This window comes from Callospermophilus lateralis, chromosome 1 (genome assembly GCF_048772815.1).
Source record: "Callospermophilus lateralis isolate mCalLat2 chromosome 1, mCalLat2.hap1, whole genome shotgun sequence".
Classification (NCBI taxonomy): Eukaryota; Metazoa; Chordata; class Mammalia; order Rodentia; family Sciuridae; genus Callospermophilus; species Callospermophilus lateralis.
In genome coordinates, this window is record NC_135305.1 from 186,595,393 (window position 1) to 186,608,197 (window position 12,805).

General features: G+C 35.8%; 1 protein-coding gene across 1 annotated transcript in view; it reads right to left on the reverse strand.

Annotated features, from left to right (window-relative positions):
• Znf385d (zinc finger protein 385D) overlaps positions 1–12,805 on the reverse strand; it is a 207,612-nt gene that overhangs the window by 107,367 nt on the left and 87,440 nt on the right. The window contains exon 2 of the mRNA XM_076868555.1: positions 4,808–4,918. Within this exon, the coding sequence (XP_076724670.1) occupies positions 4,808–4,918 (111 nt within the window). The remainder of the gene's footprint in view (positions 1–4,807; positions 4,919–12,805) is intronic.

A 12,805-nucleotide genomic window follows, 5' to 3' on the forward strand; every position in this document is an offset into this window, starting at 1 on the left:
AACACCAGAATTTTTTGGTTTTGTCCCATTTAAGTTGCACTTTCTTTAAATATCAGCCCCACAAATAAAAGTGATTTAAGTATTAAAAGATGTCTTAAGACATTATATTATAAGAAAGTTTAATTCTCTTATTTGGTCATTTGAAAAGAAAAAAACACACTACCTGAATCTCTATTCCAAATTAACCACTTGGTTAAGATGTTATAAACAAAGAGGTGTGAATTACATTTAGATACATTGCTTATTTTCTCTATCTTTCCGAGTTCAAAACTGTAAAAACAGTAATGATTTCTAGTTTATAATATCATTGGAAAATTAATTATATTGGTGATTATTCCAAAGATCTCCCTTTAGAAGGGTCAGAGGCTAGAAGTGACATTCTAACAAGGATTTTTTCCTCCTTCTGGTTTATCAAATAGTTCCCAGAAGAAATCAATGCTTGATAATCCTCGGTTGCAAAAGGATATATCATTACTGTATTACGTAGTTCAATAATCTGAATTTATATTTATTTATTTTTTAATTTTTAAATTTATTTTTTAATTATAGATGGACACAATACCTTTATATATTTTTACGTGGTGCTGAGGATCAAACCCAGTGCCTCATACATGCAAGACTAGCACTCCTCCACTCCACTGAGCCACAACCCCAGCCCCTGAATTTATGTTTAAATTTTCAACATGTTTATGCTTGAATTGTGAGTGTGACTGAATATGAGTGAATCATTTGAGAGGACACAGGACACCTTGCAAGGAAGGGCTAGCCAATGAATTGCTTTCCGGTAACAGCTCTGACTTCATCCACTTAGTTCCACAAGGGAAGAAGCCCTTCAAGCCTCTCTCCAGGACAGTCTGACTCAATAGGAAAAACACAGATCTTCATCTATGCCACTGTTATAGCATCCTCTGGAAACTCAGAATGGATATGCTTCCCTACTTTGACCAAAAGAGCCATAAACAGTGAAGAAATGAACTACCCCTGTCCAGCCAGTTACTGGCCACATGGCCATCTCAACTTGTGCAGGTGAAATTAGCTAAAGGTCCCTTTTGCCTCTAAAATATTATCAAATTCTGGAGGTTAAAAGCAGATGCTAGAATTTTATATTCCTTCATTTGGAGTCTAAGATCTTACTTCATTCATACCCTACAAAAACATCATTAAACATTCATTCTCTGTATTTCACTAATTATTCACATCCATGTTGGCCTTGCTGTAAGTTGTCCTTCAAAGGCAAACTTGCTAACACAGTAATACGCTTACGTTAGGACGCTGATAGAATAATTGGAAAAATTACAATTTTTCAGTCTTTAATTGAAAGGTTTTTTTCAAAACCCAGGGTATCTTTCAAATGAAAATTGGAAAAAAAATTTATTCAAGAAAAAAGCCTGTATCAGAAGTCAATCTGATTTGAATTCATTAAATATAAATTATAACATTTCAAAAGCTAATTACAGGTTCCAAAATGGAAACTGTACCACACAAGATACAGGTATGGCAAAATATAAAGTACATGGTTTATAATATGAAGGGTTAAAAAATAAATAAGCCGGACACAATGGCACATGCCTATAATCCTGGCAGCTTGGGAGGATTGTGAATTCAAAGCCAGGACTCAGTAACTTAAGGAGGCCCTAAGCAACTCAGGGATACACTGTCTCTAAATAAAATGTAAAAAGTGTTGGGAATGTGGCTCAGTGGCTAAGTACCCCAGGGTTCAAACTCCAACACCAAAACAAATAAATAAATATGTAGAAGAAAAGGAAACTGAATTTTCATGATCTCAAAATGAAAAGAACTACAAGCTATTGTTTTCATTGGAAGGGGAAGAAGATTTGAAATGTAAAAAATTCATAAGGCAAAATATATTCCTATGTGATAGAGGATTAAACCAAGCATACAAGTAAAATAGACTTGTTATTTTTTTTTTCAGACCAATTCTAAGTTTAAAAATGGAAACAAGACAACAAAATCCAGATTTACCTGGAAAGAACAAAAAGGCACTTGTATTGAGATTAGAAAACTTCTTGGTATTAAAATAATCAAATATGATATGTATGTCTATTTAGATTTTGATTTTCCTTTACAGAAGGATGACTTTCTTATATATGAATCAATTGATAAATGTAATTGGTCTTGGCATTAATATCATGCAATTGATATTTATTTATGGATATAACTGGCCAATAAGTAAACTAATATATTATGTCCAGTTCATTAGTTCTTCTTAGTATATAATGATGATACAAGGGCATTTTTTAAGTCTCTAAGAGAGTTTCTACTCTTATATCTTAATTTCATAATGATCATGACTTCTTTGAAAAACAGTTAAGATGCTGCTAGTCATTGAAAAAGTCAACATTGGTTCTTTTTACTAAAAAATAAATAATGCCATAACTTTAAAAATTAGCACTCCATCATGAATTTATACCCAAGGTTCAAGATAAAGAAAAATGTACAGATGATTAATTCAAATATGTCCAGATTGTATAATATAGTCCAAAGAAACTGGGCTGGGTAATTTCCCGACAAATTCAAGTGGTCATGACATTCAGTTCAAATCTAACTCAAACATCTGAATAAAATATCTGTGGCAGGCAGAATAATGACTTCCCCATCTACGAATAGGATATATTATGGGATAAGGAGTGGGTTAGGTTAGCAGATCAAACTGGGGTTGCTAATCAGATGAATTTTAAATTGGAAAATTATCCTTAATCATCTGGGTGGGCCCAATTTGATCACAAAGGTCTGTAAATGTGGAAAACAGAGGCAGAAGTGTGAGAGGCACAATGATGACAGGTGAGGGTGGAATCTGCCATTGTTGTCTCAGATATGGGAGGGCTTACAAGCCAAGGAGTGAATGTAGCCTCAGGAAGACAGAAACAAAGGTCCTGGATTCTCACATAGAGTTTCCAGAAGAAACAAACCCTGCCAACATCCTGATTTTATCACTGGGCTCTGTTTCAGACTTATCACCTCCAGAACTACAAGGTAATAAATTTGTGTTGTTTCAAGACACTAAGTAATTTGTTATAGCAGCAATACATAGTGTGACTATGCAGTCAAGGGTCAAGGCTGTAATATATAACAAGGGTGTGTCCGTGTACATTTTTGAAGGAATTATGACTCAAACTGATTAGCACAATCTCCTGAATACCTTGACCAGTCATTCCGGTATTGTGATTAAAGGAAAATTTAGCCATATGCCAAGCAGACCCGAAAGCAAAATCATGAGAACAGAAACCAATTGTCCCTAATAAATACATATCAAGCCCTATGCCACCTGGACATTTCATTAGCAAAAGAAGTTGCCACTCCTTATTTTCAAGGAAATAAGGTAAGAATATGTTTATATTTCTTATGTTATATAACATTCTTGTTTATAATGTTTACTTATTATAAATAAAACTCATATGTTCAAATCCTAACCTCCAAGGTGATAATATTAGAAGGTGGGCTATTGAGGAAATGATTAGGTCACCAGGGCAGAACCCTCACAAATAAGATTGGTGCCTCTATAAATAGGCTCAAGAAAGCTCCTTCACCTCTCCACCATTTGAGAATATGGTGAAAATGCACCATCTCTAACCAGGCAGCAGGCCCTTGCCAGACACCAATTGCCAGCACTTTCATCTTGGACCTACCTAAAACTGTGAGAAATAATTTCTGCAGTTTATAGTTGGTGATAACAGCCCAAATGGACTAAGACAGGTGCTATGGAAGCAATCTTCTCTTTTTAAAGCCAACAGCAGGAATGTTTTGATTACACTAGTAGACTTGAGTAAGACAATAGCAATCCTTATACAGAATAAAATGTTCTCATAGAAGAAATGAGCCACTTTTTAAATGCTACGTCTATTTCCTCTACCTGATTATCTCATATTCTATCTCATCACCTGAGCAGCATCCTGATCTATCTGGGAATCTCCACACTGTCTATCAACTTAGGGGAAGGTGACAGGGGATCCATTTTTAAAGCGTGGGGTCTTGCATTTGCCTATAGTCTGAATGGCACCCAACTCCCATTCCTTGCAAACTAACATTCCCTTGTCTCTTCTGCATTTCACAGAACCAACTGCATACCAAAGTAGGTTTTGGGGTACAAAGGTGGTCATAAAGGTTTTTCATACTGGTCACAAGTCAAAAATTAGTATCACTGTGATGGACCCAGAATTCACCTGGTTCTTCTCAAAAGGTGTGAATCTTAGCAAAATTGTTATCATCAAAATGATGTGAATAACTTGCAAATCACTGTTCCAGTTCATAGATGTTTCCCTTCTATCATGTTCTCTACTTACATTTTATTTTGGGGGGCTTTAGTGATTTGAGGTCTTTAGGATTCCCTGTTAAATTGCTAATATTCCTAGGATACTAACCAGAGAGCTCTAAAAAATATAAGCCAGAATGCAGAATTGATCTTGAATTGGGGGCCTCCATGGTAAGCTAATAGAGTTTACAAATAAAATCTTGGCCTTGAAATGTTTTGGTACCTATCTTATTTCTGAAGTGTAATCCATTGAATATGTCATTGGTCCAAAGTTTGACTATTCTCCCAAAACAAACCTACTATCTACATTTAGCATTCCAAAGCAAGTATATAAGACTGTTCATGTGTGATTTTTCTATAGTCAACAATCAAATATAATGAACCCCCCAATTAAGGCATATATGGAGTTAAATGTCATCTTTGGATTTTTGACACGCTCAGTTACTGGAGAAAAAATGTTTAAAAAATATTTTCTCCTGGAAGATTAGAACTGCATAATACATTTCTTTTTTAGTGAATACTAAATGATAAACTTACATCGGAATTAAATCTCAACTGGCAAATGTTGCATGATATGATTTGCTTTCTTCGATGAGGAAGAGGAACCCCGAATGTATGATTTATTACAGCTTTCTGAATCGGGTCCATCTGTAATGAGAAAAATACAACAAATAGAAATAAAGCTTGTCAGTTCCATTGGAATGTTGCCTATTTTATTAAAGAGCCAATCTGTACAGCTTCCATCTACTGTTCACATTATAAAGACCATTTTTATTCTAAGAAAAGGCATTTCTACTTTCTTGGAAAAGAGATAACAATAAGCCTGAAGCTCAGTATGATAAGGAAATGAAAAATGTACCCATTAGAGTCTGCATACTAAGTGCTTTTCTCATTTAGGATTAAGAATTGTTGCAGTTAGATAGTCCTTAAGTATAATTGAAGGTTTATCAAAACTAGAGTTCTTGCTAATGCCAGTAACCTATACCATTGCCCCTAAATGGACTTCAAAATAGACTTGATCAGTTGAGCAACTGTGAAATTAAATATACATTATTAGTCAACTTTAACCTTATGCTATGCTTGGAATCTTTTAGCCTCTAAATATATAGCATACAAATCTATTTTCCAAGAATTGACACATATGAAGTTGTTATTTAAGTCATTCAGCAATCATTTATTGACCATCTAATATATTCTGATACCCTATGAACTTATTTTGGTAGTTTACAGAGCTTTGGTCAGATGTCTGTTCTCTCTCTCCATTCCATCCCAAGATAGGACAAGCAACAAGAAAACTTAATGTTAAAAATCCACCTCTGATAAAATTTAATGTCCATTCACTAAACTGTCTTAGGGTTCATGTGCAGGATTCTCAATAGTTACAGCCACATCAAAATTCTGACTTGCTTCTTAACTTTTCTGCAATCTCTTTGATCCTCTCTTTTTCTTTTTTCTTATCATGGTTACTGGGGATTGAACCCATGGTTTCTCTACCACTGAGCTATATCCCTACTCCTTTTTATTTTTTATTTTGAGACAGGGCCTTGTTACGTTGCCTAGGCTGGGGCTCTAACTGGTGAACCTCCTATTTCAGCTTCTCAAAGTTGTGATGAGGTAGGTGTAAATGTGATAATTCATGAAATTTACTTAACACAATCCATTCTTTGTGCATTAAGACATCAAGAGATGTTGACTACTATGTTTTATACATTGCAAGCCATGTGAAGAAAAAGGTTGCATCAGCCTCATAGTCCTATAGTCATTGTTGACAACCTACCCATTTCACATATGGTCTAAAACATTTTTAAATTATTCCAATTCTGTCCATCTGTCTATTTATTTATCCCATGACTTCTGTTGAAACCTTACAAACTTAGGAACTTTCTATCAAATTCAAAGCTATGATAAGAGTCCTTACCAAGACTTGAGACAACCCAGAAATGATTTGTCATGCATTAAAAAGCTAAGAAGGTGTCTGAAAAATGATGCCTGATATTTAGTTTGTGTTCCACATTAAGTTCATTAATTCCTCTAAATAGGACATCAATAAATTTCACTGGGTTTTGTGTATTTCCAGTCACTGGAACTAGTTGGCTCCCAGGCTCCCTCTAAGGGTAGGGAGAAGAAAGTTTCTGTCTCTTCTGTATTCCCATCTCCTCATTAGGCACTTTTGATGCACACTTCTAAACAACAGCAACAACAAAAATAATAGCAGTCAGCATTTATTCAGTGCCTTCCAGGTGGGAAGCAGTTAGAGTGACCGAGAACTCATGGGTCTGATCATTTTCATTGGCCACCTCCCCTTTGAATTTATCATCTCATGTCAATACTTGCCCACATTCTAGACGAAACTCAGGCTGCTCCCTGTCATTTCTAGTCACTTCCAGGTATATGCAAATAACAGGATTCCCTCCTCACTTACTGCTGAATTCTACCATACTGTCTTCTGAGTCAGTTGAAATTAGGTATACTTTAAATATTTATATTTATGATAAGATTTTCCTATATTAAGCGTACAAGCTGCTGGGATATGATAAATGCCTTCAGTCACAAAAATTATCACAGAGAACATTTCCAGGTAATGAAAAAGTTCTCCCCTTCCACTCTGAGGTCAATCTGTCTTCTACTTCCAGCCCAAGGCCACTGGTAGGCTTGCTTGTCACTAGAGTTTTGTTTACTCTAAGTCTATATAAATGGCATCAAACCGTTTATGGTCACTGTGTCTAGCATCCTTCATTGGGTCTAATGCTTGTAACGTTCACCTGTGTTGCTGCGTGTCTCAGTAGTGGGTTTCTCTTTATTGCTGGTGGAATTCCCTGTGTACCGATAGATCACAGTGTTTGAAGACTTTTCAGATGATGACTATTTGGATATTTTGCATTAATTTCTATGATCTTTTCAAGTGTTTAACAAACTTGAAATCCAAACTCACTTTTAAAATTCTGTTCAGGATTGTCATCTAAATATTGAAAAATCAGTTTAAAATTACAGTATCCTTTTCCCTTAGCATGGGCCAGCTACAGGGAAACCTACTGCCAAGTTTCCCATCCCAGCCTCGCTTCCAAACTTTCCTCAACTCCACCTCACTCCTGTTTCCACCCAATAAAAATTAACAATGCACAAAGTGTGAGACAGTAGTTATGCAAGTGTGTAAATAGATGAGACGGTCTCAACAGCTCCCATCCCTGGGGTTATTCTTACACTATCTTTTTCATGTCATCCCAAGAACTTCTGCAACAACCTCAGAAATGATTAACCCTTCAGCCATCAGCAGAAGGAAAAATTAAAGGCAGAAAGAGGACACCACCTTGGAGGAAGTTCTCATACGGTCCTGTTGGGTGTGTTCTGTGTACAAACTAGGCCCGTTTCTTTTAGAGGATAAGGTGACTCATGCCTACAACTCATTAAGCAATATTAAAGCCTCATAATGATGCTTTGAAATATAAACGTACTGCAATATTAATATCAAAGATACACTCTGAAAATACCTATTGCTGAGTTTTATCATATATTGGTGAGCAGGGTATTACTTTGGTCTTTTGATAACACTGGGAAGCTGCGTTTTGTGACTATATTCAATCCAAAACTGTGTAGGAGGTATTTTGGAACTAGACACTTCATGCAAATGTGACATATTCTCTAGATTAAATTCTTTTGTTTGAATTGAATGATGCTCTGATCACGGTGGCTATAAAATCAGATTTCAAAATGCAAAGTGGTGTATTATTCTTTAGAGACAATTTTATTTCTCGGTATACTTAAGGGGGAAAAAAACAACAACACTTAACAGAATTATACTTTGAAGATGGATTTCACAAACTGCAACTACATCACCAAAAGTAATTATTTCATCATTTTAGAATCTAATGCAACAAGATTATGAAAGTTAACACCTTTATTAATAAAAGTAAACAATAATCTCTACTATACGTGTTAATATATACACCTTTATAACAAATTACAATGAGTAATTATAAAGGTCTAAATACTAGTCATTGTTTAATACTGAATTAGCTGATATCACATGCTATGCTAGTAAAAGAATTATCTATTATCCAATCTACAGATATATACACAGCCATTTAGATCATTTAACTTAATGTTATGATTCTTTACCATTATAAACTTTCTGCTTAAAAAAAAGTCATATGTTGATTTTTCTCCCCACAAACCAATAGATCTGTTCTGTTAAAACAATAATTTCTCACAATATGTGCATGTCTTCTTATCAGGTTTTCTGCAAAATCATCCTTAATAGAGGCCAGTATATGAGGGGTTCTTGGATCAAACAAGTTGTAGAAAATTAAAATACTAGCCCAGGGATTCACAGTGCACAACAATATTAAAATATGAGATACCCTAAAATAAAATTGTTTTAATTTAGCTTATAAAATAATATGTAGCCAATATATATATATATATATTAGTTTACTCTTTTGTTTGTTTTAAAATTCAGCATTTTTTTTCTATACAGGCAATTTAGAAAATAGTGACCTGTGAAAAAGAAAAGTCATTTTAAAAAATTCAAATAAAAAATAAAGGCTTGGGTGTAAAGACACTAAAACTATAACATATAGAAATCAGGATACATACAAATCTTTAGCCACATTCTACTATAATTTGAAACTGCATTAAAAGCTAAAGAAGTGGCAAAAATCAATATGGTCTTTTATAATATATTTGTCTGATTTTCAAATTGGGATATTTTACAGGGTAGAATATCTGAATCCACATTCCACCTTCTCAAAACAAAAGCAAAGAATGGTACACTACCAATTGATATGCCTACCCAAACTCAAGACTAAAATTCAATTTCGAACTCAGCCTATGGCCTTATTTAAAGCCAAAATGAATATGTTTTTCTTCATTTCAGGCTTAAGGACCTTTGCATTTCTATCAGAGGCTGAGGTTTTCACCACTTCCCCTCTGGGCATTCTGCTAAATGGATTTATAAATGAGCATACAAGGGGCACCTCTCAGGGGCTCAGCTCCAGAGTTCCTTCTCCAAGTTTCCTGTTGCATTTTTGGAGAGGAGGTACCTTAACCCTGAGTTTGCACTTTCTGCTCTAGGAGACACCCTCTCTTTTTCTGTCCTATCATTATTGTGTTCTTTCAGTTTTTAAATCTAAGAATAAGAACTTAAATGTCAGGAAATTTAGAAAACCAGAATTGTAAAGGTTGTCTCTTCCAGCTGATATTTCTATATAATAATGGCTAGTACCAATAATTCTAAAGGTTACACTTACAGACACTTACTGTGTGTTTGATGTTTATAAGCATTATTTCTATTGTGACTGACTGAGGAGCTCTTTTTGTCCCTTGCTGGATATCACACAACTAGTAAGGGGCACAGCAATCTCACACTTAAGAGCCTCCCACGCTGCACAATCCACCTAAACTCTCTTGGGTGCTGTGATCAAACTCTGCGAGATATATTACGGCTACAAATTTGCAGGACCTTGTAACCCATATACAGGTTTGATAACTTGCAAATACAGGTATGTGAGGATATTTGCAACTCTCTTATACTGAATGACACTGAGCAGAGCCTGATTATTGACTACATCAACTTCCAATAAGTAAAATTTGGATTTATATTACTTATAATAATGCACTAGGAAATACTAATGAAAACATTTCAAATCTCACTCTTACACAGATTTGTCCTTTTGAGAAACTTACAATTCTTGTTTTCTTTTTAAATGGATATGTAACTTATAAGAAAATGCAAAACTGCTAAGACTATCATTTGTCAACATTATAAAAATATATGCATACCCCAATATGGTCAGCATCTCAACAGAGAGAGAGAATTTCCAGTATCTTAGAGGACATCTCATCCTTTTCCTGGCCAGACTACACTCTCTAGCCATAATCATCAATATGAGATTTTTACCATATATTATTTTTGCTTGCTTTTGTGCTTCATAAAAATGTACATTATATAGTATGTATTTTCTGTCTAGTTTCTTTCATTCAACATGGTGTCTGCAAGTAATTTGTTCATTTTCACTGCTATTTAGTATTCCACTGTATGGTCATAAAACAACTGTTTGCCAGTTCTATTATTTATGGACCTGTGGGATGTTTTCTGTTGGAATCTTAATGAATAAATTACTATAAATATTTCTGAACATGTGTTTATTGGGGTACAGCAGTCATTTCCCAGAGATACATTTCCAGGAATTAAATTCCTATATTTTAAAATATGTATAGGTGAAATTTTAACAGCAAGTGTCAAAGAGGTATCCAAAATATGTGTTGCAATAATACAACGTACTTCTGGCACTAACAACCAAGAGTCAGTGTACATTCCACAGGTGAATGGCATATTCCTCCATAAGGCTGTCCCCACCTCAGATGCCAACCACAAGTTTAGGTGTCCCCAAGCTACCTGCACTTCTGACAAACTGGACCAAATTTGGAGGTTCTAATGTCTCAGACAGTTTGAACAACTTGCTAGAATGACTTTCAGACCTTAAAACTTAAGGAGTAGTTTTACTATAAAGGATACACATCAGAACTAGCCAAACAAACAGACCCACAAGACAAGCACTCTGAAGGTACCAAATGCAGAGTTTCCAGGCTTTCTCCTTGTAGAATTAGGAAGGTCATTCTCCCTAAAATCCTTGCAAGTCTTGCTGCCCAGAGTTTTTTATTGGGGTTTACTATGTAGCCACAACAGACAGAATCACTGGGCACTTGAATGAACTCAATCTGCAGTCCCCCTTCACTCCCTGTGGGTTTGGCTGCTATTGCTTGACTCAGGGCCTGAGTCACTATTTACATGGTTAGTCTTTCTAGTGACAAGACCTCTTCAGAGTCATCTCATTAGTATAAGCTCAGATATGATCCAAGCAGTTCAGCATGAAAAGAAAAAAAAAAAGACACTTCTGTTATTTATAAAATTCCAAGTGTTAGAGGTTATCTCTCAGGAACTGAGGACCAAAATGAGCCAGATTCTTTTTTTTTTTTTGGTACCAGGGATTAAACCCAGGGGCATTTAACCACAGAACCACATTCCCATGTCTTTTTATTTTGAGACAGGGTCTCACAGATTGCTTACAGTCACACTAAGTTGCTGAGGCTGGCTTCAAATCCATGATCCTCAGCCTCCCAAATCTCTGGGGAAATAGGCATGCACCACCGCACCCAGCTCAAGATTCTTTATTATAAATGGTCATACATCTTTGTGCCTTCAAATGTATAACTTTACACAGCTGTAAGCACAACACAGAAAGTATATTTCCTTTTCACTTAATAATATGTAAAAATGACATTTTTACCTAACTCTGGTTTTCATCTTTATCCATGAAATCGTGGCATGCCGTTTCCCTAAATGATTGTACCTCAGTTCACTTAACTACTTCCTGATGTCAGATGTTTAGGTTGTTGCAATTTTAAACAGTACCATGAAGATCATCCATATGTGTATAGCTCCCTGAGAACGATGGCATCTTACAGCTGGACGGAATCATATTTTCATTCTATTGGTAAGGCCATTGACAGCCACAGAGATGAAGAGCTGGGAGCAGAAAAGGTATAAGAAGCCAACTCACTATCTTCTAGTCCTAGGTTCTGGCCAGGTCATCTGAGATACCTAAATATAACCCTTTTTCTTTCCTCTAAAGCTGTAGTGTAAAATCTCTCAAGCCAGGCACAGCGGGACATACCTGTAATCCCAGAGGCTCAGAGGCTGAGACAGAATTGTGAGTTCAAAGCCAGCCTCAGCAACGGCAGGTGCTAAGTAACTCTGTAAGACCCTGTCTCTAAGTGAAATACAAAATAGGGATGAGGATGTGGCTCAATGGCTCAGTGGCCCAGAGTTCAAATCCCTGTAATCATCACCCAAAAATAAAATATATATAATCTCTCTCTAGTTTTGCTAGCTAGTCTTTCTATTTTTAACCTTTCTCTCTGTTTCCCCAACTCTACAAGGGGGTGATGATGACCACTGCTGGGCTGTCATTGATAAATTCTGATTGAGAGTTTATGGAGCCAGTGTGTCTGGGACACAGAAAGAACTCATTAATGAAGATGTTTCTGTTATTGTTACTTCATAGCAATGATAGCAATCACCACCACCATTCTCTTTTAGCAGTAGAAATGTAGAAAGAGGAGACAGATGGCTCAAAGGGCCCATGTGATTCACAGCTTTCTAGAAAGAGATGAATGAACTCAACTACATTAAAGTTCACATCATATGTGGAGAAAATAATGATAGCTAACTTCCACCAGGCCCTTGCATGTGTGAGGCCCTGTCCAGGTGGCCCTCTGTGCCATATCTCATTAAGTCTCCTCAACATCCCCAGGAGCTGGTTACTGATTTGAATCTCTTTTTGCATATGACAGTTTCAAGCACAGAGACATGAAGGTAACTGGGTTAGGATTTATCAACTAGGCACTTCCAGCACTGTGACTGAACTCCCAAGAATCCTAACTTGCCACAGGTAATCTTAACCACTGTGCTCTATTTCCTTTTATGAGCAAATAAAAAAGGTAAATTTATTTAAACAAGATGAAACTGTTTTTAGC